Source organism: Grammomys surdaster, unplaced genomic scaffold (assembly GCF_004785775.1).
Source record: "Grammomys surdaster isolate TR1022 unplaced genomic scaffold, NIH_TR_1.0 126118, whole genome shotgun sequence".
NCBI lineage: Eukaryota > Metazoa > Chordata > Mammalia > Rodentia > Muridae > Grammomys > Grammomys surdaster.
Window position 1 is genome coordinate 4,532,129 of NW_021620926.1, and position 22,959 is coordinate 4,555,087.

At 46.8% G+C, this 22,959-nt stretch overlaps 1 protein-coding gene across 1 annotated transcript in view; it reads left to right on the plus strand.

The window, feature by feature from the left end:
- Nucleotides 1-18,047: 18,047 nt before the first annotated feature.
- Nucleotides 18,048-22,959, plus strand: part of Hunk (hormonally up-regulated Neu-associated kinase) — a 109,680-nt gene continuing 104,768 nt past the window's right edge. The window contains exon 1 of the mRNA XM_028756366.1: nucleotides 18,048-18,360. Within this exon, the coding sequence (XP_028612199.1) occupies nucleotides 18,100-18,360 (261 nt within the window). The 5' untranslated portion in view covers nucleotides 18,048-18,099. The remainder of the gene's footprint in view (nucleotides 18,361-22,959) is intronic.

Here is a 22,959-nt window from a genome sequence, read left to right on the forward strand (position 1 = left end):
ACACATATGCACACACATGCACACACACATACACACATGCACACACACAGCAGGAGCAGGAAACTGAGGGACAATATCTCAACTGCAGAGGACACACACATGCATGCACATGCACACACACACACAAGTGCACATCCACAGCAGGAGTAGGAAGCTGAGGGACCACATCTCAACTGCACACAGGACATACATGTGCACATGTACACACACATGTACACACGAATGCATGCATGCACACATACACAGAGGGAGAGGGGGAGATGGAGATGGAGAAGGGATGAGGGAGAGAAGGGGAGGGAGGGAGGGAGACAGAGAAAGAGAGAGAAAGAGGGAGGGAGGGAGGGAGACAGAGAAAGAGAGAGAGAGAGAGAGAGAGAGAGAGAGAGAGAGAGAGAGAGAGAGAGAGAGAGATGCAAAAGACTATAAAGCCTGCACCCCACACAGCTACATCTCCTAAAGGTTCCATATCCTCCCCACAAAAGTGCCACCAACTGGGGACTGAGGGTTTAAACACATGAGTCCACAGAGGGACCGAGTGTTTAAACACGTGAGTCCGTAGAGTTTCTTATTCAACCCACAACACTTAGCTATCTTCCTCTCAGTTACTGAGGCAGAAGGAGCTTGAGACACAGGAACCATTTCTAAGGTGCCCCTTGCCTGAGCACCCGGAACCCAGGCTGAGCAGACTGGGTGCTTACACTTGGGACTCACAAAGAGTGACTTGGTTTAGAAAGGACACCCTGAGGTTGCAGGAGCCATTTCTTCACATTCCAAGAGATCCTGGTGGAAGAGGCTGTCTTTTCCAGCTCCATCTCAACCGTCACACCACCTCTCTGACCTCTGTTGGTTAAATATGCACCTTTCCATAGTCACAAGGAAGGGACCATGGAGTTCTCAGATCAAATCTCCCACTCAGCACAGTCAATTCCACAGATGGAGTGGAGTTGAGAACACGAGCATTGTCCAACCTGGCAGAATAAATACCACAGCCTTTCTACAGTTAACTCACGGTTGCTTCTTTAATGTATTTCTGTTATTTTTGGTGCATACAACATGCTATTATAATTCAGTGATTACTCCTAGAAAGTACTATTAGCATTATAATATTATCTTCTCAGGATTACAACTTTCAACATCCACAAATACTCTTCTACTTTGAAACATGGCAGCATGGTGGAACACTCTGTGAAACAGTGTGCTGTGCTTGCTGGGTCTCATAGTGGTGACTACTGGATGCCTCCTGTCTTTCCTCATCCATAGGACACACATTCCAAGACTGTCAGTAGATGCCTGAAGCCACATGTAACCCAAGACTCTATGTGTACTATGCTATTTTCAGGGATGGAGGGTATGGCTGAGTGGCAGAGCACATGGGTAACATACATGAACCGAAGGGTTCGACATCAAACACCAATAAAATAAAACATGCCAGTCTTAAAATCACGTGAGCGGCCCCAGCAGTGTGATGCAAGGTCTGGCTGCCCCTGTCCTTCTGCAGCGTAGGATGATCTGAAGTCATTTTCAATTTAACATCCTCACACTGTTGAGGGCTGTATGTCTATAGTGCAGAACCCACGGGGATGATTAAAATATATTTATTGAAATGACTTCCCATTTCCTCTTTTTCTTCCTCCCTTCCTTCCTCCCTCCCCTTCCCATTCCCTTTCTTTCTTTCTTTCTTTCTTTCTTTCTTTCTTTCTTTCTTCCTTCCTTCCTTCCTTCCTTCCTTCCTTCCTTCCTTCCTTCCTTTTTATAAAGATTTAAGTGTTCATTTTATGTATTTGAGTACACTGTCACTGTCTTCAGACACACCAGAAGAGGGCATCAGATCTCATTATAGATGGTTATGAGCCACCATGTAGTTGCTGAGAATTGAACTCATGGCCTCTGGAAGAACAGTCTGTGCTCTTAACTGCTGAGCCATCTCTCCAGCTCCTCCCCTTCCCCTTCTGTTATGGTTTATATATGCTTGGCCCAGAGAGTGGCACTATAAGAAGGTGTGGCCCTGTTGGAGTAGGTGTGTTACTGTGGTTGTGGGCTTTAAGACCCTCATCCTAGCTGCCTGGGAGCCAGTATTCTGCTTGAAGTTTTCAGATGAAGAAGTTGAACTCTCAGCTCTTCCTGCACCATGCCTGCCTGGATGTTGCCATGTTCCCACTTTGATGATACTGGACTGAACCTCTGAACCTATAAGCTGGCCCCAGTTAAATGTTGTCCTTGTAAGAGTTGCCTTGGTCGTGGTGTCTGTTCACAGCAGTAAAACCCTAACTAAGACACTTTCTGATTTTATTTCTTGACAGGGCCTCATGTAGCCCAGGCTGGCCTTAAACTTACTGTATAGCTCAGGCTGTTCTTGACTCCTGTAAATGCTGGGATTATAGGTGTGTGACATCATGCATGTCACATTTCCTTTTACTCCCTTTTAAAGTTTTTATTGACATGTATTAATCATACATAATGTGTTGCATTGTGACATTTTCATACACACACATGATGTGCTTTGATAGTATTCACTGTACTGTTTCCCTCTCTTGGCCGCCTTCTCATCTATTGATCCTGTCCTCTTCCCAGACAGTTCTACTTCTGCCTTCTTGAGGTTTGTGTGTATGCACGTATGTTTGTGTGCATGTGTGTGTGCATGTGTGTGTGCATATGTGTGTGCATATGTGTGTACATGTGCATGTGTGTATATGTGTGTATGCATGTGCACGTGTGCATGTGTGTACATGTGTGCATATGTACATATGCATGTGTATGTGAGCGTGTGTACATGTGTGTGTGTGTGTGTTTCTGATGACCCAGTGTGAATTGTTTACAGGAGTGTGGTGAGGGCTTCTTCATAAGAGCATGGGCACTGGTGAGTGGCTACATCACTGAAGAAAATGACACAAGGGACTGAGTCATGTTGATATATAAATCTGCATGTTCAGAATAGAATCTGATTTTGTTGTTGTCTCACAGTGTTAGGAATAAACCAAGGCCTTGCTTGTGCCAGGCAGGTCCTTTCAGAGACTCTACCATGCTCCTCACGCCTTCAAAGGGATTCTTTTACATATAAATTCCTAGAACTAAAACTGCTGGGTTAAAAAATGAACACATTTACAAGATGTTATACATGTATATAATCTTGTATATATATCTCACAATATGTCTTTTATCATTTCTAAGCAACCAAAACTGAACATTCTACAGTGTTCTTGTTCCTGTAGATCTTAAATTTAACTTATTTTCTCAAAAAGAAAAATCAGGCACAAATGTGTTCTTCGTTCTAAATATTTATTTACCTTTATGATTTTAGCTTTGTTACAGCTGGCATTTCTTTTTTTTTTTTTTTTTTTTTTTTTTTTTTTTTTTTAAGATTTTATTTATTTATTTATTTATTTAATGTATGTGAATACACTGTCGCTGTCTTCAGACACCAGAAGAGGGCATTGGATTCCATTACAGATGGTTGTGAGCCACCATGTGGTTGCTGGGAATTGAACTTGGGACCTCTAGAAGAGCAGTCAGTGCTCTTAACCACCAAGCCATCTCTCCAGCCCCACAGCTGGCATTTCAATAAGACCAGTACAACTGAAAAGACATATCAGACGGGTTTCTAAAAATATCACATCATTGTGAAAGCGTTCCGATTTGAAAATGAAGTGTGCCCGTAGGAACTGAATCCCACTGCAAACCAGCTCATCTCAGTTTCAAGGAGCGAAGAACATTGCACTGCAAGAGTTGTGACAGCCATGTGTCACCCCAACTCACAAACTCACCTGAACAAAAACCAAACAGAGAAAAAAAATTCAAGTTTTAGTTTCGATGTGATAACCACACTGTATGCCTTAAAATAAGACAGTGCTCTGTAAGCCTTAATATTTTTACAAAAACATTTTCTGAATTTCTAATTTTTAAGAATTAACTTTATTTAACTGTGTGCGTGCTCTGTCTGCATGTGTGTCTGTGCACCATATGGATGCCCAGTGCTGCAGGGGGCCAGAAGTGGATGTCAGATCCCTGGGACTGAAGTTATGACAGTTATGAGCCAACACATAAGTGCTGGAAATCGAACCCATGACCTCTGGAAGACCAGCCAGTGCTCTTAACCACAATGCCATCTATCTAGCCCTGTAAGTTTTAACCTTTTGAGGGGCTATTCTGTCTGCTATGGTTTGATTGTGGCTTAGAGTGTCCCCCAGAGACTCATGTGATTGACTCTTAGCCTCTAGTGTCTCACTGTGTAGCTGTAAAAGGTGGTGTCCCATGGGAGGTAGTTAGTGGGTTGGCTAGTTTTATGTTAACCTGACACAAACTAGAGTTATCTGATAGGAGGGAGCCTCAACTGAGAAAATGCCTTCATAAGATTGGTCTGCAGGCAATAGGGACATTATATTAGTGCTTGATGGGCAGGGTCCGGCTCATGGTGAATGAGGACACCCCTCTGGTGGTCCTGGGCTCTATGACAAGGCAGGCTGAACAAGCCATGGAGAGCAAGCACTGCCCCTTGGCCTCTGCATCAGCTCCTGCCTCCAGGTTCCTGCCCTGTGTGAGTTCCTGTCCTGACTTCCTTTGGTGATGAACTGTGCTGTGGCAGTGTCAGCTGAATAAACTGTTTCGTCCCCAGCTTGCTTTGGTCATGGTGTTTGAGCACAGTAGTAGCAACCCTGACTAAGACATTCAGTCACTGGGTCTTAGTTAGTTCCTGCGAGAGTAAATTGTTATAAAAACAATGAGCTTGGCCTCTCGATCTCCACAGCTTGTTTCCTGTCTTGCCAGGACACTGGGATCCCCATCAAAACGGTCACCTCTCATATTGTGATGTAGCAAGATGGCCCTGTCTAGAGGTGGAACTGATACTATCTAATCTTGGAGTCTAAACTCTGAGCCAAATAACCATTTTTCTTTGATGAAGAACAGTGTCATAATATTTTCTTATAGCAACAGGAAACTAAGGTCTCGTGTTTGCCACTTTGCACATCTTTGGTTATATTGACAATGGGTACTTAATGACATATGAATTAATTTGAATGTTCTCACTGAAGTTTCAAGGAAAGGAAGCATGATTGTAGAGTATAAATAACAGATCTTGCACTTATAACGTATAGTTAACCTCTCCATGAATTTGTTTTAAATGTGACATGCTTAAAAGTTGCACATTTTGGGTCAGCAGAGGGGTCTCAGTGGATAAAAGTGTTTGTCTCTGTGCCTGACGAACTGAGTTCAGTTTCTGGAACCCACATGATGGAAGAGAACCAACTCTATCCAGTTGTCCTCTGACTTCCACATACATGTTATAGCATGTATGCACCCCCACACACCTATAATTGCATGCACAAAAGAAACATATAAAGTGTAACTAGAATGTTGCACATTCTGCATGTGGTTTCATAATAGTAAATATTTAGTTTGTTTGTGTGACACCTAACGTCTTCAACAGTATGAGGACAGTGACTTACACAGCTTCTATTTATCTAAGTCTGGCATAGTGTCGTATACCTGTTGTCATAGCTCACAGGACCTTAAGGCAAAGGGATCACTAGTTTGAGGCCACCCTAGGCTATGTATGAGACTCTATTTCAAAATTCCAACCAACTAGGGGCTAGAAACATGGCTTAGTGGTTAGAAGCACATACTGCTCTTCTATAGGACCAAATTCAGTTCCCAGTACAGTATCAGTTACAGTTGGCTGTAACTCCAGCTCCAGGGGACTCAATGCCATCTTCTGGACTCTTAGGGCATCCTGTACTCACTCACATACCTACACATGGGGCATCTTGCTCTCACATGTGCATACCTACACATAGGCACACACATATACACACAGTTACAAATAAGATAAATATAAAGAACTTAACCAAGAAAACAAATATATCCTACATACCTATATATCTCTATATAGTACTGTATATGTATATAGGTACATGTATAATACATATATGTAATAGTACTTATATATGTGTGTATCTGTGTGCATTTATACAGCTACCCATCTTTCTTAGGATATGGTAATGAAATAAAATATCAAAGGATCCAAGTGATTAGACTGAAAGCAAATTTATTTATAACACTTTTTTTTTAAAGCAGTACAGCAGCAGCAGATTGTCATCCAAGAGCAGACTTCATCTTCAGTGACATGGTCATTGTTAGAAACTATTACTTAATGGCCACATGTGGAATTCAAGCTCTGGTCCTTTCACTATCCGCTTTGTCTGTGTCCATTAAGTGAGACATCACTGTGAGAGATCATTATTAAGTTCTGGAATGGGAACAAGGACAGATTCCCAGCTGGTCTCTAGCTTGTCATCTTCCTGCCTCAGCCTCCCGAGGGTTGGGGTGACAGGTGTGAGCAGCCATGCCTGGCTGTGAAGAATTCTTTGTGGTACTTTCCATCATGTCACCTTCAGGGTTGCCTGTTTGAGTGACTGTGAGTTTTAAACTTCGCTTCTTCCTTTCCCCCACTGCTGCCTTGGGGACATTAATATTTTCTGCTATCTGTTTCTCTGAGACAGAAGAATAAGAACAAGAACAAGAATAAGAGGAGGAGAAGGAGATAAAGGAAGAGGAGGAGGAGGAAGAGGAGGAGGAAGAAGAAAAGGAGGAGGAGGAAGAAGAAAAGGAGGAGGAGGAGGAGGAAGAAGAAGAAGAAGAAATATGAGCAAGAGCCTATAAGATGAGTTTGAAAAGATGAAATAACCAGTGACATAACATTTAAGATCTGGAGGCTGGAGAGACGGCTTAGAGGTTGAAAGCACTGGTTGTTCTTCCAGAGGACCTGGGATCCAGAGGACCAGCCCCCACATGGCAGCTTACAACTGTCTTTTTCTCCTGTTCTAGGGGATCTGACACCCTTGTAAAGATATACATGCAGTCAAAACACCAATGTACATAAAATAAAAATAGCAAGTTATATTAAATAAAAGATTTACGATCCTTTCATTCTTCCCAAGTAAGCACACACATTTTCAGATGTGAAATTAGTTTATGCAACTTCACTGAATAGATAAGAGTGACATTTTTTTTTTTTATTCAGACCAAACAAATTTCTCATGTACACGGAATCTGCTGTCACCAGTTCAGACTCCAAAGACTTCATGACTTTGGATCCAATAACTACACATTTTAAACGTAAGGTCCTGGCTGGGTGGGGTTAGCCAGCCTTCTAGGGCAACAGTGGACACTTGGAAGTGTACATACTACTTTCTCTTATCTCTTGCTCACCAGTGTCCCAAGCGAGAATGGGGTCCTCTCAGGAATGAGTTGTATTCATGACTTACAATGGCAGGAAACAGAGTATCTCAGAGAGTCGGATATTTTCAGGGTGCCCCGCATAGGTACAAATCCACATCAGTGTTGATGGGTCCCCTTTCAAATCCACAGACATTGAGAAAAATAACTTCAGGATTTCTGAATCCTTAGTTATAATTCCTGGAAGTCTGGTAAGTAAGCACAAAGGCAGGACAATGGAGATGGGACTCTTCCATGGACTCATTTCACAAACAGCACGGTCTTCCCTCCTGCATTTTCCCCTCAGGTTGGATCAAACTGGTTCCTTCCAGTCCGGTCCGGTGGTGCTGCTTTACGTTGGCGCTGGGCTTTGTTCCTTGGACTCTTCAGCGTTACCCTGCAGGTCATCGCACCGTTGGTCAACCAAGCTTCATGTTGTATATTTTCTATTTCGCTGTATACTGCTTCGGTAAAAGCTGTCATTTTGAGTTGAATTAGGGTGGATCTCATTGAGTTCTTCCATGCAAATCTGGACTCAGCTTCAGTGACACAGTTTTGTATCTGGTTGCCTAATCTTAGATGCACAGTCCCAGACTGATTTCCTTCTCAAGTTGGGAGTGTATGATTTGAACATTGTTTCCTGTTCATCCTGTCCACGTCCTTGATTGACGTAATCGCTGTTGTCAGCCAGCTCTCTGCCCTGGTTTTTGTATTTATTTTATTTTACTTTATTTTTTTTAGGTTTTTCGAGACAGAGTTTCTCTGTATAGCTCTGGCTGTCCTGGAACTCACTCTGTAGACCAGGCTGGCCTCGAACTCAGAAATCCACCTACCTCTGCTTCCCAAGTGCTGGGATTAAAGGTGTGCGCCACCACTGCCTGGCTCAACTTTTGTTTTTTAAAGTAAAATTGAAACCTATGTATGTATGTATGTATGTATGTATATATATATTTTTAACTATGTGTATATGTGTGTGGGCATGCATGTATGCATATGAGTGCAAAGTGCCCACAGAGTCCAGAAGAGGGCATTGAATCCCCTTGGAGATGAACTCACAGGCAGTTGAGAGCATGCATGTAGGTGCTAGGAATTCAACTTAGTCCCTCTATGTGGGACTGCGTGAGGGTATTCTGGGTCATGGTTGAGCAGGTGCCTAGAACCCCGAGACTCTGCGTGAGTACCCGCAGGAGTTCGACGCCCCCCCAGAATCCAGGGTCCTGAAAAGGAGTCATGTCTTCATAGAATTACATTGTTCAGTCACATAGGCCAGACTATAGGCCCTAGGGATTTACATACTAATGAAGGCCAGAGGGCAGAGCAAATTAAGCATGCCTCCCCCAGATCCTCCCCCAACCCTCCTCCTTTCTCCCTCCCTATATAACTCAGGACTGCCCTGAGTTCTGGGGGATACGCCTAGATCCATTCACCATCCGCCATGACAATAAACCTATCTGGAACCAAGGACTTCCTCGTGTCATTGGGACCTGCTGCCGCCAAAGCTTCCAGGCCGCTGGAACCATAGGGTTCCTCCCCAATGTGGGACCCGCTGCAGCGTGGAAGCCGCTCCGGGCCCCCACCGCTGTGGCGATCTCTAAATTTTCCCCACACCTCTACAAGATCAGTGAGTGCTCTTAACCACTGACACGGCTCTGCAGCCTCTCTGCCACGCCTTTCTCTTGAAATATTTTTTAAACAATTTCTGTGAGTTACACCCTTTTTTATAAGTGATCTACCCATAGGGGCAGAGCCTAATACATGTCTTAATTCTGTACATTGGATTTGAGGTGCATTTTGGAAGAGACGCAAAACATTCAAAATTTAGCAGCAATGGTTTTATGTTCCACTTGGGGGACTAGAGGGCCTTAAGATTGGAAACTGAGCAAATGATCAGGATTTGTTGATGGGCAAGTTGTTCTTGGTCTCCTGGTCATCCACCTTTGACTTCCTCAAAGTGTATAAAATGATGTAATGTCCTTGGTTGCTTGCCATCTATCTCACCCCTAGGGATATGGTATTCTTTATTGACATTGTTCTCTATGCAGGAGCTCTAACTGGGTGCTCCTCAGCCTCCTTTCACCTCACAACAGCTGCACCTGCCTGGCTGATGGCTCAGCTCTCCATCTGGTCCCTGTTAGCTCAAGGGCCTACCATACACGTAAGTTCTGTATTAGTATTTTCTAGAGGAGCAGAATGGATAGAATGGATAGAAAGAGGATACAGGGGATTTATTAGGATGGCTTACAGGTTGTAATCAGAGAGTCGAACCATGGCTGTCTACCAATGAAACATCCAAAAGTCCAATAGGTGTGCAGGCCATGAGGCTGATGGCTCAGCTGATCTTCACTATATGCCGGAATACTGAGAAAGTAGTCTCTGGTGCCAGTAAAGGAATGGACTTCCTAGCAAGAGCAAGCAGAGATAGAGATAGAGATAGAGAGAGAGATAGAGAGAGAGAGAGAGAGAGAGAGAGAGATAGAGATAGATAGATAGAGAGAGAGAGAGAGAGAGAGATAGAGAGAGAGAGAGAGAGAGAGAGAGAGAGAGAGATTCCTTCCTTCTTCCATGTCCTTTACAGAGGCTGCCAGCAGAAGGTGTGGCCCAGATCTTCTCATTTTAGAAGATCCATATTAGGGGCTGAAGAGATGGCTCAGTGGTTAAGAGCCCTGACTGCTCTTCCAGAAGTCCTTAGTTCAATTCCCAGCAACCACATGATGTCTCATGACCATCTGTAATGGGATCCGATGCCCTCTTCTGGTGTGTCTGAAGAGAGTGGCAGTGTGCTCATATACATAAAATAAAAAAATAAATAAATCTTAAAAAGATGAAGGAGAAGAAGATCCAGATTAAAAGTGGGCTTTCCCACATCAAATAATTTAATTAGATGTATTCAAGTTGACAAGCAAGAATGGGTACCTCAGGTGTCAAGTAGCCTAACTCTGCAATGGTGTCTCCCGCTGCAGCTCTGGGAAGATCAGCAGTGAGCTAGTTCATTGTCACACAAGTAGGCAGACAGGCTTAGGGGGATCCCTAGTCCTATGATTCCTCAGTGCCTGAGGGGCTGAGGCAGCTAAGTAAGCAGCCACCCAGGTTGTCTTAATTCTACTGTGACTGCCTCAGGTCACATTAGCTCTCACCCGTGGCTGTGGGCAGAAGTGACTACTGATGACTACTGATGGAAAGAACAGCACACTCTGTACAAAGGTACAAGTCCCAGAAGACGGTGAGTGGGTTGTAGCTGCATTTGCGGGAAGCCTTGAGGTCAGCAATGGAACCTTAGTGGGCAGAGTCTCTCCGTACATCTCATCTGTCTTGTGTAGACAGAGTCCTTCTCCTCACCTTGCCCTTTGCTGATGAATCCATCCATCATATGGCTATCTGTTGATTAATTTTTTCTACTAAGCATTTATCTAGATACCATTTTTAAATATCCATCATCTATTTATCTAGAGTTTATTGATCTATTTATATCTATTTGCTTACCATCTATTAGTCACCCTTTAACTACCTCTTATCTATCTTTTTTTTTTTTGAGACATAGTTTTACACACATAGCTCAGGCTGGTCTGGTACCCACCATGAAGCCTAGGTTGGTCTTGAACTCTTAGACATCTTCTTGCCTTAACCTGAGTACTAGAATTACAGGTGTGTGCTTCATAGCTACCTCAGCTATCTGCCTCTTTCTGTAGCTATACACTGTCCACTTAAGTGTCATCTAAATATCATGTGTCATCCTCATTATTATTATCAATGCATCGATTTACTGTCCATCTATTAATTTATCTTTTGATGATTTGCCTGTTATTTTTGCATAATTTTTGCCTGCCTGTCTAGTTTGCCTATTAATTGACCTATCTGGAGATTTATCTATCGCCTTCGATCTTTCTACATAGCTGTTCATTGGTAGTAACAAAGGTCTTGAAAGAGACAAACCGAAAGTTCAGGGTCTAGGAGGCAGAAGCAGAGGCTTGTGGGTAGGCTGCAGCACTGAGCACAAGGCATGAAATTGTCTCTACTCCAGGACGCTTCCGGGAGGCTTCCATCGAAGAGGAGCTAGACAGCCATGTCTTTAAAAGCATTCACTCGATTGAAATTTATCGTTTTATGAATTACGTCTTTAACTACTGTGATGTAATGTTCTTGTGCAAGAACAACAAAACGCGCAAAAGTATTCTTCCCCTTCCAGATGAAGAAAGCTGACCATCAGAGGTGAGAAATCACTTTGTGGTCCCTTGCTAGGGTGTGCAAGGAAAAACAGCGTGTCCGCCAGCAGGGGGCGCCCACCTCTTCTGGGCTGTGTCAGTCCACCTACCTGCTCTAGGCAGCACTCCGTCATCAGTTTGGGCTCCGGTCATTGCCTCAGTGCCAAAGTGCCTTTTCTCTTACCATCTCCGTGTATTCACTCTCAATCACACAGGGTTGCTCATCGCGTGCTCACTCTGTAACTCCCTGATTATGTCTAGAAACGGACAGTAGGCAGCACCCAGCCAGGCAGGGTCAATAAGCTCGGTACTGAGCTTCCATAATCCACACATGCAACTTATCACAGAGAGTTATGACTGTAGCAAAAATATTTATTGTATTTCAATGTGCCTTTGGGGTACACATAATCTCCAGCAGGACTCAGTTTTCTTGCAATTTCTTTTTTTCTGACTTGTTTATTATGGTGAGTTTAAAATTCTTCCAACCTTCGAGGCCAGCCTGGTCTATAGAGTGAGTTCTAGGACAGCCAACGATACACAGTTAAGGAGACCCCCGTCTTGAAAAAAAAAAACATCCAACCACCACAAATTCCTATTGCTTTCCTCCCAGGAATCATGCGCCATGCCCAACACATTTAACTAAAATCCCAGCTCTCATGGGGCTATAGTTTCTGAAAGGAATAGAAACAATAAGCAAAATAACAAGGAAATGATCTAATTTCTCAGTCAGCAATAAATACTACCAAAAAAAAAAAAAAGAGGAAGAGAGAAGGTTAAGGAGGCGGGTCACAGGGAGGTGGATCTGTTTATATTATAGGAAAAGTCACAGAAAAGACACACGATAGTGACATTTGAATCAAGACAAGATGGTGAAAGTCAGATCTGGGGGGGGGAGGTATATATTCTAAAGAACAGGCAATGCAGGAAGTCCACTGGGGAGGGGGTTTCTGCACCTGGAGTGGGGTGACTGCAGGGGATGGAGAGGGGATGAGAGACATAGGAAGATGTGGTACCTCAGGGTGAGGTGCAGATCTCAGGGCTTTGTAAAGCTACAAGGGTGACATCGGTGTCGATGTGAGATGGGACTCCACTTCCACCTGACAAACACATGCAAGGGGACTGGGCAGGACAGTGTCTTCCCTGCGAAATGTTTCAAATGTCATTCCTCCTCAATGTCTTCATCTGGTACTCAGAATCATCTGAGCTTCCTTCGTTCCCTGATGGTGGAGGTGGAGGATAATTGTTCTTACAACAGTATATCCCTTGGCTCCTGTGGACGGTGGCAGGCACAATCATGTTGAGAGTACAGCGTTCCTAGAGGGGCAACAATCGGAATCTTGTGTGAAACAATGTATCATTTCACCCAGAACGTCATTGTGGTGGATGCTGAGAGGCAGTCGTGGGGGGTTGGCATGGCGTCACCACCCACCTCCCATCACATTGCAGTCCTCACACCTTCCCAAGCCCAGAACCACCCTCATCTCCCTGACAGATAAGAGCAGAGATGATGTTCCAGACTGAGTACCTGCAACGAGCCAGGCACACAGGTGTGGGGAGTCTGTATGTGTGCCTGCTTGTCTGTGTGTGGACCACATGTGTGCAGTGCCCAAGGAGGCCAGAAGGGGGCATCAGATACCCTGAAACTGGAGTTATAGATTGCTGTGAGGCACTCATGGATGCTGGGAAGTGAACTCAGGACTCTGGGTCTTTGGAAAGACAACAGGTGCTCTTAATCATTTAGCCATGTCTCTAGGCCCTGCTTCCTGGGGGGTAGGGGGAGAAGGGAGAGAGGGAGACGGGAAGGGAGAGGGAGTTTTGGCTTGGTGTAGATGCAAGGGATGGTGATGGTTGGAATGGGTTGACAGGAGTGAGAACTGCAGGTGACTGCAGGTGGGTGTGGTTTGTCTGATAGAGTAGATACAGGGTTAAGGAGGAGAAGAAGCAAAAGATGACTGCCTGATATTTGAGTGAGCTTGAGTGAAGCTCAAGAAAAGAGAAGAGAGAGGTGTGGGTGGTGGCTCCAGATGAAGTCTGAGGTCTCATCAGGTGGCCTGGTGACATGGAGAAGTCAGCTCATGAGACTTGGAATGAGGGAAGAGGTCCAATCCGGGGGTCAGACATGAGATTCATGATACCCAAGAAAGGCATGTGTGGGCTTTGGGGCATTCTGGGTTGACTTCTCTGAGAGTGGCCCCCATAGGGCTTACTTATTTGAATGCTTGATCTGCAGTGGGTGGAACTGTTTGGGGAGGATTAGGAGGTGTGGCCTTGTTGGAGGAGGTGTGTCATTGAGAGTGGGCTTTGAGATGTTAAAAGCCCATGCTATTCCTAGTTAGCTTCTCTCGCTTCTTTGACGTTATTATGTCACATGTAATCTCTTAGCTACTGCTCCAGAGCCAAGCCTGCCTGCCTGTGGCCATGCCTACTATCAGCACAGTCATAGATCCCACTACCCTCAGGAACCATAAACCCCAAATTAAATGCTTTTTTAAAAAATAAGTTGTCTTAGTCATGGTGTCTCCTCACAGCAATAGAAAAGTCACTGAGACCAACGAAAGTGTGAGCAAAAATAGACAAGTTTATAGTACGCCAGGGACTGAGCTAAACACTGCTTTATGTGGTAGGGAAACTGAGGCACAGAGGTGAGTTGACACCATTCCCTACTGAGAAGTCATTGTTGTTGTGGTACTGGTGATGCCAGGCTGCACATGCACCCGCCATTATGACCGGGGAACCTCTATTCCTCAGCCTTTTCACTGAGCACATTCAACAGTGTGTGGCAGGAATCGCAGTGGCCACAAACTCTGGGGACACGAGTTCAAATCCAGAGTCTGCCATTCGCCAGTTGTTTTGCTTGCAGAGAACAAACAACACACAGATCTCTTAGGTCGTCTTTCAGGCATCGTTTCTCCTGCCTTCTGCCTTTGCTCTGCTGTTTCTTCCCCAGCTACCATACCACTCCTGCCAGCCTAACCCTTTCTAGCCAACTCTCATTTCCTGGCAGTGCCAGGCTGATTATTTCTAATTGTCTTTGACTGCTTCCAGCTGGGTCTTGTAGCTGGCGTACTGTGGGAGCACACAAACAATTTCTCAGCCATATGGAAGGAGGAAAAGGAGAGAAGGAAGAGCAAGAAGGAAGCAGCTGGCTGAGTCAATGAAACAGCTTCCCCTGGCTTGCCTGGCCTCTTGTGAATGATGTTTTGAAAGGGTTAACTCCACCAGGGCTTGAGAATGAATGACCTCTCTTTGATAAATGATTAAATCGGTTGATTCCCCAAAGGCAACAATGTAGCAGTAACTTTAGAAAGTCATTTGTAACTTCTAACTGAGGGCAGATGGGGTTTTGCTGTCCTCAAGGAAGAAACAGTCACTGGACACTCAGTGACTGGTTTTTTGCACTCAGTCAACAAATACTCTTTAGACAAGTTTGCAGCTCAGACACTGTGCTGGGCACTGTAGGACAACATGTAAACCAAACAGGCACAGCCCCTGTCCACTGAGTCTAAAAAGAAAGACATCCAGTAAGCAACATGGAGGATAGAAGGTGGAAGCTGAGTGGTATATCATGAGAACAGAGGATTCATCAGCTATGGCAGCTTGTTGGTTGGGAAGGGCTTCTCCCAATGGAACACTTATGTTGGGTGAAAACTGGCCAGAAGCCGCAGTTTGGAAGTGTGAAGCTAGGAAAGCCAAGCCTAGACAAGGACAGACAACTTTTTTTTTTTTTTAAAGATTTATTTATTTATTTTATGTATGTGAGTACACTGTCACTGTCTTCAGACACACCAGAAGAGGGCATCGGATCCCATTACAGATGGTTGTGAGCCACCATGTGATTGCTGGGATTTGAACTCAGGACCTCTGGAAGAGCAGTCAGTGCTCTTAACCACTGAGCCATCTCTCCAGCCCAGACAACTTGTTTTAAAAAATACTTTATTTCAAATTAACTCTCTCTCTCTCTCTCTCTCTCTCTCTCTCCCTCCCTCCCTCCCTCCCTCCCTCCCTCCCTCCCTCCCTCCCTCTCTGGAGGGGAGGGGGCTGGCGGGCATGTGCATCTGAGTGCAGGTGCCTTTGGAGGCTAGAAAAGGGCATTGGGTCCCCTGAAGCTGGAGCCACAGGCCGTTGCAAGCAGATCAATATGCATGCTGGGAATTGAACTCTGGTCCTCTGGAAGGGCAGTGCAGGCTCTTAACCACTGAACCATCTCTTTATTCCATAGACAGATACTCCGTAATGCCTAGATGAACCCTACAAGTTTGGTGGTGGTGGGGTGTTAGTTGAGGCTCTTCAATGACAGGTGACTGGCCCTCTGCCAGATATTTCTGGACTACCTCATGGGAGAGTGATACAGCGTCACGTGCTTGTTTGTTTTATGAAATGAAGTTCTGGAGTCATTCCTTATTGAGCAAGGCCTCTTTAGACAGCAGGAACTGTAGTTCAAAAACCAGTTACTAAGCTCAGGCAGGGGTGGGATTTGAACTTCTCTTTTTCTTTGGCATCCATCCCAGCCAATAGAATTAGCAATGCACTTGGACCAGACCCAGGCAGCAGCAGGCTTGAAGATTTAATGGGCCTGTGTTTTCTCTCTTCTTCACCCATTTCCTGGCCTCTACCCTGGGAGGGCATAATCAAAACATTAAAAGGAAAGAAAGTCTCTATTTCATCATAAGTGACTTCCACCACTTATGAAGCGCCTCCCCTCCTGCCCCTGGCAAATGATGAGTACTCTCTGGGATTTGCCTTAAACTGCAACAAATGAATCTCTAAATTTTCACAAAGAGCTAATTTCCTAAATTTAAATCAATACAACATTGGGAAACTTTAAATCCTTTCCTGATGGAAGATTCACCCCAAAATGGGCTTCATCCCCCCTCCCCACACTTTGAACCTAGCATCCTCTCCCTCTCCCCATCTCTTGCCATTTTAAAATACAATTACTGAATTAGAAATGGGAAAGTGACTGGATGAGCCCTGCAGAAACCGTAGGAGCTAAGGCGTCCCTTAAGTACAGCAAGAAAGCAATGGAAAGCTCGTCTTTAACGTAGGAAATCCAGAGCAATGAGACCCCAGCCCAAGACAAGACTAGACTCGGTCATAATAGCAAGGGTGGAGACTTACAGCATATGCATGGTTCAAAACAACAGATGCTTAGACTTGAAAACGGACATTTTGGGGTTACTTTCCAGATAGGCCAGGGACCTCCCCCACCCCAAGACTGCATGGGTGACAGCTGTATCCCTTCCCCCATCTCAGACCATTAATGTGGATCGATGATGTCATACCTGTTTTCTGCGGGGGTAAACAAAGCAATGAACTTTGTTAGGACCGAATCCTCCCTTTGAGCTCAGATGATGTGTGATCAGAGGTTAAATTTGCATTAGGCACGGGCACCGCAACAGGTCGCATTTTGGAAAGTCCTCCCCGCATCCTTTTTTGTGTCTCTCATTTCGGTTCAGGAAGATGTTGGGGATCCTGGAGACACCGGGTAGGTGTCTCAGGCTGTTTATATTTATTGTTTATGTGAGATCAGTACAGTCACAGAGCCCGCAGAACAAAAAGCATCCAGGAGCGGTGAGGCTCCGGTCCGGCTCACCCTGCAATACATCATCTCTAAGGAAAGCAGAGAGGGAGTAAACGGACTCGCACAGGCGGCAACCGCCCTGTTCTTATGCTGCCGCCACCCCTGTTAGCTGTGGCGGCTGCTTCTTTACAGACAACAGCAATCTAGTATGTGTGCGAGCCCCGACACACAGCTTGCTAGGTACCCAGCCACCCACCCACCCACCCATCCATCTTCCAGAGTCCCTACTGTGTGTCAGGCTCTGGGCTGGGTACACAACTCTCCTACAGTCCAGGGCTTCTCTTTCTCTTTCCCCTGGCCACGGTGGGTGCTGTTCGTGAGGAAATTCACTCTCGAAATGTCCAGAAAGCTCAAGCTCAGAACCTGCGCGATCCGCAACCCCCCCACCCCCCCGCATCCCTCTCCCCGAGGCAGCAGGTCTTGGGAAGCCCGGGAGCGCGCGTCTACGAGGCCGCGCGGGGTCCCCCTGTCTGGCGCTCAGGTGGCTTCACCGCCCACTCCGCCGCTCCCTTCCCCTCCCCTCTCCCAGCGAGGGTCGAGTTCGGCTGTTGCGCGCGGGGAAGGAAGGAGGGGCTACGAGGGATTTGAAAGTGCTCAGGCTGCGGAGTGGAGCTCGCTTCTGTCCCCGCCGCCCGCGAGCGGATTAAATTTCTGCAAATTCAAACTGAATGGGGCTTTCTTCTGCTGCCTTCCAGAGGGCGCCTGCAGCCCGCCGCGCGCTCCTCTCCGGCGGGAGCGGCCCCGGGGAGCATCGCTGACGACCCGGCGGGCCAGAGGGCGGCGGCGCCCGGGCTTGGGGGACTCCACCACCGGACCGTGCGCCTCTCGGACCAGCAGCCGCTCCCTCTCACACCCGATCGGGGCACCAGACGGGACCGCGGGCGCGATCTGGGCGATCGATCCTCCGAGCAGGAACTTCTCGGGGGCGGGTCCCCGCTCGCCCCGTCGCCAGCTATTGTCTACGCGCGGCGCTAGCACAGAGGCGCGGGGGGCGTGAGCGCGGAGACCCGGGTCGGGCGGGGCCGGGTCCAGAGCGGCGGCGGGAGGAGCCGGGGCAGTCCGGGGAGCCGGAGGAGGAGCGGCTGCGAGCGCGGGAGCCGAGAGAGCGCGATGCCGGCAGCGGCGGGGGACGGGCTCTTGGGCGAACCGGCGGCTCCGGGGGGCGATGGAGGCGCGGAGGACACGGCCAGGCCGGCGGCGGCCTGCGAGGGAAGTTTCCTGCCTGCCTGGGTGAGCGGCGTGTCCCGCGAGCGGCTCCGGGACTTCCAGCACCACAAGCGCGTGGGCAACTACCTCATCGGCAGCAGGAAGCTGGGCGAGGGCTCCTTCGCCAAGGTGCGCGAGGGGCTGCACGTGCTGACCGGAGAGAAGGTGAGCTGGGGTGCGCGGGCCTGGCGGGAGGACCCGGGAGCACTGTCCCGCGAACACTCAGCCTAGCTTTCCAACCCAGTGGAGCTAGACGCACGCTCAGGCTCTCGCAGTGGGCCGCCGGGCACCCACTGATGGGTGATGGTGGTGGTGGGGTTACGTTCGTGGGGTGGGGTACACGGGCAGATAGATGTATCCGCGAAGCTACCCCGCACTGTCTTTCTGTTTTGTTTTGGAAGGGTGCCGCCTGGCGGACGGCAGAGGAGGGAGGGGAGAGGTGGCGATGAGGGTCCTGTGGTGGGGTCATAGATCATTGCAGAGGCGGGAACTAGATCCAGCCTCGAGTTCAGCCTTGCTTACGGAATGTGCGGCGGAAGAGCAGGGCAGCCAGTCTGTGGTTGCTTATAGTTTCATCTCTCCTGGGCTCAGGCGAGGACGTGGAGGGGAGTTGAGCCCTTGTAAGCTACCCTCTCCATCCGCGTGGGCCGGGGCAACAGTTTGAGATGGAGAACAGATCCTGCTTTTGGCAGGTGCAGAACTAGCAGGCCCTGGATTCTAGAAGTTTGGAGATACCTTTTCATCTTTCTAGAAGACAGGAAAGGAAAGGGGCCGCTCCCCCACACCCGGAGGGACACCACTTCGACCTAATTAGAAGTTAGAGAGTGAACTCTTGGCAGGCCAGGTGCGGGCAGATCTCAGGTGTTAACTTAGATTTGTGAGAAGAAACCCAAGAAGCTGACTTACTTTTGAGGCTGGGTGGCCTCAGACAGGGACTTGCTCGGGGCTGCCAAGCTGGTATCTTTGCAGGGACCCAATATTCTTAATCACCGAGGCTGGGTGCTGTCCACGCGGGTGGAGGAGGGGAACTCAGGGGGGTCCTAGCAACAAATAGCCCAAGGGCCAAACCCTCGGGCCTGCTGCTCTAGGTTCTCTTGTCCAGCCTAGGAGTTTGTGACAGTGATGAATTGTGAGAAGTCTGGTGACAGCCCCGAGCTGCCGTGCTAGCCATTTCCTACCGTCCTGGTACCTTTGATTTCCTCTTGGTTTCTGTTGTCCAGGAGACCCCTACATTTGAGCACTGGGTTCCATCACCCTTAGCATTTATCTTCTTTTTCTGTAGCCATTCCAAGTGGAGTGCCCCTTTATATTGGGTAAACAGGGTTAGACAGAGTCAGTTTTAAAGGTGTCTCTTGCCCGAATTTCTAAGTAGAAGGCCAGCATTCAGTATGAACTCACATTAGCTCTTCGAAGAAGAACAAACTCCTTAGACCCGGCTCTAGTTCTCACTGGAGTAAGGGAAAGTTTATTTACTCTTTAGTGTGCAGTGGGCTGTCTGCCTGACACACGGTTCAGGGTACTGAGGTACAGCCTGATTTCAGTGAGCTCATTTCTGTTCCGGCAGGGAGAGGCGAAGGACTTTGCTCTCATAGTCTGTAGGATTCAGTCTGGCTATGCAGGTACATCACCTCCCTAAAAAGATCAGAACTCCTTAGAGCTTCTTGCCACGTTGGGCTAGACTTCAGCTCCTCACTAGGGCAGTTTGGCCCCATGGGATAATACTTTTGTCCTTGGCTGCACTGCCTGGGGTATTCAGAGTTCAGTCCTGATTCAGTTCTGGACTCTTGTGTTAACTCCTGCTTAACAGGAATAAATACAAGGAGTTTCTGCCCAACTCGGGTCTAGATGGAGGGACTCTTTTCCTCCTATCTTTATGATGTCTCAATTCATCTTTGCAATGAGAGGAGGCTTATTGAATAAAATTTTTTTTCCCTGGATCAATTGATAAGATCTAGTTAAAGACCCTAGTCCTAAATGCAGACATAGAGGCTAGGGAAGGATACTTATGTTGCAAACCTTGGTCTTTCCTGCTATGCTTTTCTGTAGCCAGGAGGAACCCTGCTCTGGGAACAACAGAGTATCAGGGAGGGACCTGGATTTTAGCTCCTTCAGTGGTGAGCTTTAAAGAAACAGTGGTGCTATTCATAGCTTTTATCTCCCTAACCCTACACCTTTAATGCTTAACTAATAGATGTGGGCTTTAGCCATTGTAGAGATGAGAAGGAGAGGGGAGGGGAGAACAACGGATGGCGAGGTCTTGACTTGCAGGCCTGCCTTTGTTTTGGGTTTTACTTTATTAAGCAAAGCTGGAGGCTACCTCAAGTTATTTGCAAACTAAATTGCAGGGCAAGGGGCTTCACCACAGGAAAGGCGGACTCTGTGGAAGCCTGCCTCCAGGCATGCCCCCATCACAACTTTTTTAGGGTACATAGGTTTAATTAAAGCATTTCCTTTCCTTTTTAGTGGGCACAGATTTTCCCTCTTAGGAGGAAGGGATGAAACATGTCCTCCCAGTGCTACATGGGCAGAAGGACCCAGAGTAGCTCATCTTGAGGAATGGCATTTGTGATACAGAGGATGAAGGGAAGATGAGGGCACCATCTCAAATTCTGTCTGTTCCAGAGCCACTCTTATCAGAGCATGCATTTTATTTTGGTTGTCTTGTGGTTAAATCTAGACTCTTGCTCGTCGAAGGCATCTGAGGCAGCGTGGGTGGTGGTGGTGTGTTTGGTAAGGTGCACATTTTGAGAATGCTTTGGGTAAAATCCTCCAGGGCTTGCTGGGAATTCCCGGCTGAGTCCAGAAGACAAACACGTTCCTTCTCCCCACTTTCATTTTGGACTCAGTCCTATCTTATCCAGAAGCTTCTATTGCCACCGATGCAGGTCAGGTCAGTGTTTTACCCCAGTGGCCTCTGAAGCTGTTTGCTTGGAAGCAATCCGAATCGAATCTAGATGGCCCCTTTACTGCTGAGCACAAAGGATGGCTAAGGGCTGAGACCTAAGTTTTGCTTTCCTTTAGCTTTTAAGCAAGGGCAATCTTTGCTCATCTGGATTTATAAAAATAAATATCCATTCAACCATAGGTCCTTCATTACGATGTTCTCGGTCATGACTGAGGTGACATTTGGGCCAGGAGACATCGTTTGTTTGATTCTGAAAAACGTAATTTCCTGTAGCTTTACATAGAGAACAGAGTGGCTGGGGAAAGTATGGGCTAGGGACTTTCAAAGACTAGGGAGGCTCTGCTGGTTGCCTCAAAGTGGTTCTCCATAGGGAAGAAGCACCCGTGTGAGGCCCATGAGAAGTTACTATCACATTTTAAAACTTGAATAAAATGTAACTGAAATGGCTCCACAGTTAGAGGTGTGTGCCAGCAAGCCTGATGACCCAAGTTTCATCCCTGACACTCTTCGAAGATAACCACCAACTCCTGCAAGTTCTCTTGTGATCCCCAGACTTCCATAAGTGCACTTCCGTGTGTACCCTCCATCAATAAGTGTAATAATATTAAAAATATTCATGAACACAGCAAAGAAGCTCAGTGGGGAAAGTCTGTGACCATCTTGGACACAGCTGTGCTTGGAAGGCTGACTTGAGTATTGGGCAGAGCAAACAGCGATGCCACCTTCACCTGTGATTAAGAGGCCAGGGTGGGTACATTAAACAGTCAGTGTAGGTACTCAAGGGATTCATTCTAACCTTTGACTTTTATTTAAAAGGCCATTTATATACTTCACTGGAGCTATTTTGGGGGCTGAAAACAAGGACTGCCTGCTTAGTAAGTTGCAAGCCATCACCCACAGAGTGCAGCAGCACCAGATACCTGGAGTGGAGAAGTTACTAAAATTACCTTTTACTACGTTTTTTTTTTTTTTTTTTTTTTTTTTTTTTTTTTGCAGAGCAGGAAATATGACTAATTTTAGAGGTGGCCTTTTGGCAGATCTGTTTTTAGCAAGTATTTCTGAAACAAACAGGTGCTAAATCCTGTATTTCTTTTTAAGAGAGAGAAATTTCAGAAGGGATGGTTCTGAGGTACAGGGCACACGTGGAGAACTGGAAGTTCCTCTTAACCTTCAGCAGGGGCTCCTTGGGAGGAAGGAGGCGTTTTCAGAGGCACCTGCCCTGTGGGTCCTGTGTGCAAGGTGGTGTCTATAATTTCCTGGATTACAGGTGATGGAGTTGTGGGCACACTCTTTTGAACTTCCTGCCTTGCCTCATCTTTTTGAAGTACTTGGAGGATGATGGAAATTGGCACGTAGGGCTTCTTTCTTGGTGCTCATTGACACGGGGCCAAAGGACTTCAAAGGATGCGGTGAGTCAGCACCACCGTGCAGAATGGTGCCTACGAGGAGGAGCACACCTTGCATTTTCTCTGCAGGTGTCCCGCTCCACTTACTAATCTGACTCAGGTCTGTGGGCCCATCCATGTCTGCATGTTGCTGGCTATTCCAGGGATGTAGCAATCATCCAGAGTGGTGATTATCTTCCCAGAAGGGGTAGAGCGTGCCAATCACATCCATCTGACGAGATGGGCAGGTTGGGTTGATGGCGTGGGTATAGAGTAGCGTTTGTACTGAAGTTTGTTTCCCTCTCAACTATTCATGATAACTGAGAGACTTGCTTTGCTGTCTTACCTAATTGCGCCCAGTCAGTGAGCCTTATTTTACTGGTTTTGGTTTGTTGTATATCATTGAGAAAGTGACCTTGAGCTGCTTGCTTGGTCCTCCTGCCCTTGACCTCTAGAGTACAGGATTATGGGTAT